We start from the raw sequence: 6,000 nt of genomic DNA, 5'->3' as shown, positions 1-6,000 counted from the left end.
TTTTATTAATTATAACCAAACACAATAATTATTTATCTTTATCAAAAAAAATTTAAAATATAATAATAATTTATATCTGATAATCTACCATTGAAATAATCTTTTTATTTTAATAATAAAACATTATTTAAATAAAATGTATACTAAGTCAAGAAAAGATATTAAAGATAATAAAAATAAAAGATGAAAGAGGAGACCAAATATATAAGGTGATGCATTTATTAGAGATATTAATTAAAATAACCTAATTTTTTTTATTTTATATATATATATATATATATATATATATATATATATAGTCATTTTTTTATATTTTATATATATAGTTTAAAATATAAAATATCTAAAATAGTTTTAGGTTTTCTACTCAATCAAGACTCATTTAACCAAGCTATAAACTTACTTAGTCAAGACATAAAACTCACCTATCACCCAACCAAAACTTAAAATCTACAAAATAATATAATAAAATTTAACTATATTTAATTCATACAAATTATTTAAAAAAGAAAATTCATGCACACTTGTCTTCTCAACCAACTTATCTGCTCAAACTATCCGATCATGACTGGTCAGTCAACCCATTTGACTAATCTCAAATCCTAAATTTTTTTTTTAAATGTAAAATTAAACTAAAAAATAATTATATTTATATATAAAAAAGATAATTATATATGTGTGTGTGTAATATATAAAAAAAGATATTAGTATTTTAATTAAGAATAATGTTATGTGTACCTATTTTTGATATATAATTCATGTACACAATGATACATCCTCATATAATTAGGTGATTTTAAAACATGTATCATCATACGATAAAAAAAAATTCAATCACATGATAACCTTCATTTATATATATAAATTATATACTAAAAATAAATATACATAATTTTATTATTTAATTGATATCCTCGTTTGCTAAGTTGGTAAGAAGACTCCAAACATGTAAATTGTTAACTTAATAAGAGGCTTATACTGAATTAATAGATAAATTCTTTTTCATTCATTATGTTTCCTTCACTTATTTTTTTTATATATTTTTATTTGTTACTTTCCTTCCAAACAAAAACCATAAACCCTTAAATAAATTCGACGAATTGACATTTTATACAATTTTTAGATTCCATTCACACATAAAAAGCAGATTTGATAGAATTGGATTGGAGATCTACATCACCCTCCTGTTCGTCTGCACAGATACATGAAAAAGGGAAATAAAACCATTAACAAATATCATCGCCAAGGGCCCGCATCGTCCCGCTCTTTCGTCAATACACTTATCACCACAAACCATCCATCCACCCAATACGATTGTAATCATAATCACATTAAGATGATTTAAATCAAAATCAAACTAATTTATTTTAGTTAAAGTTAAACTTAATAAGTCCGATGGCAATAAAATCATTAACAAAATATTTTAAATTATTTATTATAATTATTATTAATCCTAAAATTAAAAATATATTTAATAAAGTTTTGATGATAAGATATTTGATTTATAATTAAGAGACTTAAGAAATTTGAAGCCCTCGCTTATTTTTTTTGAAAAATAGAAAAAGATAAATAAAAAAGTACTGATACGAAGCAAATCCAAACACCGGAATTTCGTAGCGTGATTTCTACGTTCAAGTTTTGGTGCGTGGGAGAAAAGGGAGTGATGAGGCTGCTCGAAAATATTATCAGCTTACTTTTGTCGTTAGGCCACAAGCGGTGGGTAAGACGATGGTCCCGTGCAACCGCGAGCCATCCACGGTGAAGACGTCAGTTCACTCGGTGCCCCCACACACATGGCAGCATCTGCCGCCTCCTTCCTCTTATCTAATCACCCGTAGAAAAGGCATCCACGCATTGTTGATGACACGTCGTTTTGCCGCATCAAGTTTATGTAGTGCAGAAGTAAGATGATGTTTGGAAAGTAATGACGATTTCTTTATTTTGTCGGGACTGCTAGACCCCTAGTCTTCTGGGGAAGGTTACAAATGTAAATTCAAAATTTGATTGCATCGTTATATCAATATTATACATTTTTGTCCCCAATATTAATTTGACAAGAAGATTTTAAATATAAAAAAATTAAAATTAAAATTTTTTTAAATTAAATTTATAATTTATTTATATAATAATTATAAAATTGATCTTTAAATTTAAAATTTTATATAATCGAATCTGTCTCAGAGGAACATTCTGTCTTAAATAAGTTTTTCCCACTCACCACAGCCCGCAAGGTGGTGTAGAATATTAATATTCTAAAGTTAAATCACCTGAAAAATTTCATTCAAAATGACCAACATGCCCCTGATCCTACGTGTAGTGTTATTGAAACGCAAAGGATGAGGGATAAAGGGGCGTTGAAGATGATGGAAACGTGATCTTTTAAAAGAAGAAGAATTGAACGGAGCGATAGCGTCAACAAGACCAGTAAGTAATTTCTTGGTTGCTTAACTTCAACGAAACCTCAAACAAAGGCCATTAGAAGAAGCCAACTAAACCAAAGCAAACCTCCACAACCACCGTATCTGACTGTTTTTATTTATAAAATTAATCAAATTAGAAAAAAATATGCCTTCCCGAGAAGTCGAACAACCACTGTTAGTGGATGATGAAGAACAGAGAGCCTATGGTGCCAGTGAGAAGGTAGCAATCATCGGGATCGATGAAGTTGACCTTGACGACTTAGCGAGTACGCCCTCGTTTTCATGGAAGAAGCTCTGGCTTTTCACTGGTCCCGGCTTTTTGATGAGCATCGCTTTTCTCGATCCCGGGAACTTGGAGGGGGATCTCCAGGCCGGCGCAATTGCTGGCTACTCGCTGTTGTGGCTGCTCATGTGGGCCACCGCTATGGGCTTATTGGTTCAGTTATTGGCAGCTCGGCTCGGCGTGGCCACTGGGAAACACTTGGCTGAGCTCTGTCGTGAGGAGTACCCCACGTGGGCTCGAATGGTGCTTTGGGTCATGGCTGAGTTGGCACTCATTGGTGCGGATATTCAGGAGGTTATTGGGAGTGCGATTGCAATACAGATTCTAAGTAACGGGGTTTTGCCTCTCTGGTCCGGGGTTGTTATCACTGCTCTTGATTGGTAAATTTCATCTTTTTGCTGATAATTCATAATTTAGGTACTCTTGTGTTTTCATTTCTTAATTTCTAATATTTTGTTGGTTGTTAATTTTTGAAATTATGTTTCATAACTATATTGACTTGGTTTTTTCTTTCTTTATTCTTTATAGTTTCATATTTCTGTTTCTTGAGAACTATGGTGTGAGAAAATTGGAAGCTTTTTTCGCTGTTCTCATTGCAACAATGGCACTCTCATTTGCTTGGATGTTTGGTGATGCAAAGCCTAGTGGTACCCAGCTTCTTGTTGGTATGGAACTCTCATTTGGTGAAGTGAATTTGGCGTGTTTTATATTTTCATTTGCTTCTAGGAATCGTCATGCTTAATTTCACTTATCGACTTTAAATGGGTTATCTGTTGCAGGACTTTTGGTTCCTAAACTTAGCTCTAAAACGATACGGCAGGCTGTGGGAGTTGTGGGTTGCATTATCATGCCTCATAATGTGTTCTTGCACTCTGCTCTTGTACAATCAAGAGAGATTGATCACAACAAGAAAGGGCGGGTTCGAGAAGCACTCAGATACTATTCCATTGAGTCTACTCTCGCCCTTGTAGTTTCCTTCATTATCAATCTATTTGTTACAACTGTTTTTGCAAAGGGGTTTTATGGTACAGAACGGGCCAATAGTATTGGCCTTGTAAATGCAGGGCAGTACCTGCAAGAGAAATATGGGGGTGGGTTTTTTCCAATTTTGTACATCTGGGGTATTGGCTTATTAGCAGCTGGACAGAGCAGCACTATAACTGGCACTTATGCTGGGCAGTTTATCATGGGAGGTTTCTTAAACTTGAGGTTGAAAAAATGGATGAGGGCATTGATAACACGAAGCTGTGCAATTGTCCCAACCATGATAGTTGCTCTTGTTTTTGATACCAATGACGCCACGTTAGATGTTTTGAATGAATGGTTGAATGTGCTACAGTCAATTCAGATCCCTTTTGCTCTTATCCCACTTTTGTGTTTGGTGTCGAAGGAGCGTATAATGGGGATTTTCAAAACTGGTCCCATCCTTCAGGTATATTTTTTATTGCTTTGTCATGCATCTTCGTGATAAATCCCGTAATCACAAATCAGGTCAATGCTAATTAACCGTGTTATGGTGTCAATTTTCATTTTTAGCTTTGAGAAGCTCTTAACTTTGGAAGCCTTGTGAGTATTTTTTTCTTAAAGAGTTTAGACCTTATTTGGTTGAAAATACATTTGTCTAGACTAACACCTGGTTTGAACTTAAAGTTCATATTCTAAGATCTTGAAGAATTAAAATAGCATAAATCATTGTTTTCAAAGCCTGATCGGACTGCTCAATTTGACTGAGAATTGAGAATCAATCCAGTTCAATTTGGTTTGTGTTTTTTTATTTAATCTACATTTTGCATGGGACTTAAACCCAATACCTCATCAATTAACATAGTATGTGTGTGTCATCAGATTAAATTCATTTTTATGTAAATATAATTCGAATTTTATATTTAATGATTAAATTGAAAAAAAAATTTTGAATATTGTTTTTAATTTTTATTTAAACAGTACAATGGTCTGATCACTAGTCTATAGGTTCAACCTTTGGCTGACCCAGCTTGGTCCCTTCACCGGGTCAATGTTCGGTCTAGGTTTGCAAACATTGGTTTAACTTCATGGATATCTTCAATTATATTGGGTATTGCCATTGACATTAGTCTTTCCAGTATTATCTGGTTGTTAATACAAGGATCCGTGAAGACTGTGTTTGGGTTTCTGGTGATCATATTTAACTCTCAACTCAAATTACTGATATGCATTTCATATCAGTCAAGTGTCTAGTAGTGCATGATTGATGGAACTATTCTGACCCTGTTTTCAAGCTATTTATGAATCATGAATGTTCATCTGTTCTGCAGAGAATTTTGTTATCTTCCATTTTAGCTAGCTAGAAAAACAAGGAAAGAAAGGAAAATGAATGCTGATGAGATGATTAGTGGTTGTTTGGCTTCCTTTCTAAATGTTTTGTTTCGCTAGTGTTTTCTGTGTCATCAAAGATAGATCCTGCTTGCTCAAGGTTCTTCCTTCTAGCCGTTTAGAGAAGAGAAGGCTGCACAATTTCTCTAGAATTCACCATCCCTTATGTAGTTGATTAGAACTTCGTAAAAGCATTCTTTTCTATAATTAGCTTGTTTTATGGTGATGCTTTGTCAGTAGTTTTGTTTACCAAGCGAGCGGTTGAATGTTTATCATTGTTCACAATTTCCTTCTTTTTCCCGCTGCAGATGGTCTCATGGCTTGTGGCTGCCCTGGTGATGGTGATCAATGGTTATCTTTTGCTGGACTTTTTCTCTGTTGAAGTGAATGGAGTGATATATTCTACAGTAGTATGTGCTTTTACCGGTGCATATGTGGTTTTTATAATTTACCTTGTTTCTCAGAGCGTTACTTTCTGTAGTTGGCGTTCTCAATCCAAGCAGATACAGGAATCAAGTAATTAATCTTCAATGCTCTTGCTAATGGCATAGCTGGATTATGAAGTATATGTAACCTACTATTTGGTGGAGGTTCTCTAACTGCATTTCCAGAGAATCCTTTTTGCCTTATTTAAGAGAATAGCTTTTGAAGTTTTATTCATTCTTCTCAGGCTATAGTTGTGTACAAAGTTTTTTCTGTCTTATACAAATTAACCGTATTCTGTTGTATACAGTGGACAGAAACAAACTGAACATGGTCCTGAAACACTTATGACTTAACTATGTAGTTGAACAATGTGACTCAGTCGAATTTTAATGTATCTTTCCCAGAAAAGAATAAAGAAAAAACTCTGTACTATCTTAAATGTATTCACTTTTAACGCCATTTGGAACAGTTGTGCCCTTCTTGCATTTCTTTCATCATCTATCTAGCCTATGCAATAGT

The 6,000-nt window shown here is 33.6% G+C and overlaps 1 protein-coding gene across 1 annotated transcript; it reads left to right on the top strand.

The window, feature by feature from the left end:
• Window positions 1-2,376: 2,376 nt before the first annotated feature.
• On the top strand, window positions 2,377-5,949 carry LOC123223375 (metal transporter Nramp3-like). The gene is made up of 4 exons (XM_044646538.1): window positions 2,377-3,083; window positions 3,232-3,368; window positions 3,483-4,135; window positions 5,364-5,949. Exons 1-4 carry the CDS (start codon window positions 2,566-2,568, stop codon window positions 5,577-5,579), a joined length of 1,524 nt encoding a protein of 507 aa, XP_044502473.1. The 5' UTR covers window positions 2,377-2,565; the 3' UTR covers window positions 5,580-5,949.
• Window positions 5,950-6,000: the final 51 nt, after the last annotated feature.

This window comes from Mangifera indica, chromosome 1, assembly GCF_011075055.1.
Source record: "Mangifera indica cultivar Alphonso chromosome 1, CATAS_Mindica_2.1, whole genome shotgun sequence".
NCBI lineage: Eukaryota > Viridiplantae > Streptophyta > Magnoliopsida > Sapindales > Anacardiaceae > Mangifera > Mangifera indica.
The sequence above is the reverse complement of the archived record's forward strand: the minus strand, read 5'-3'. Positions and strand labels throughout refer to the sequence as shown.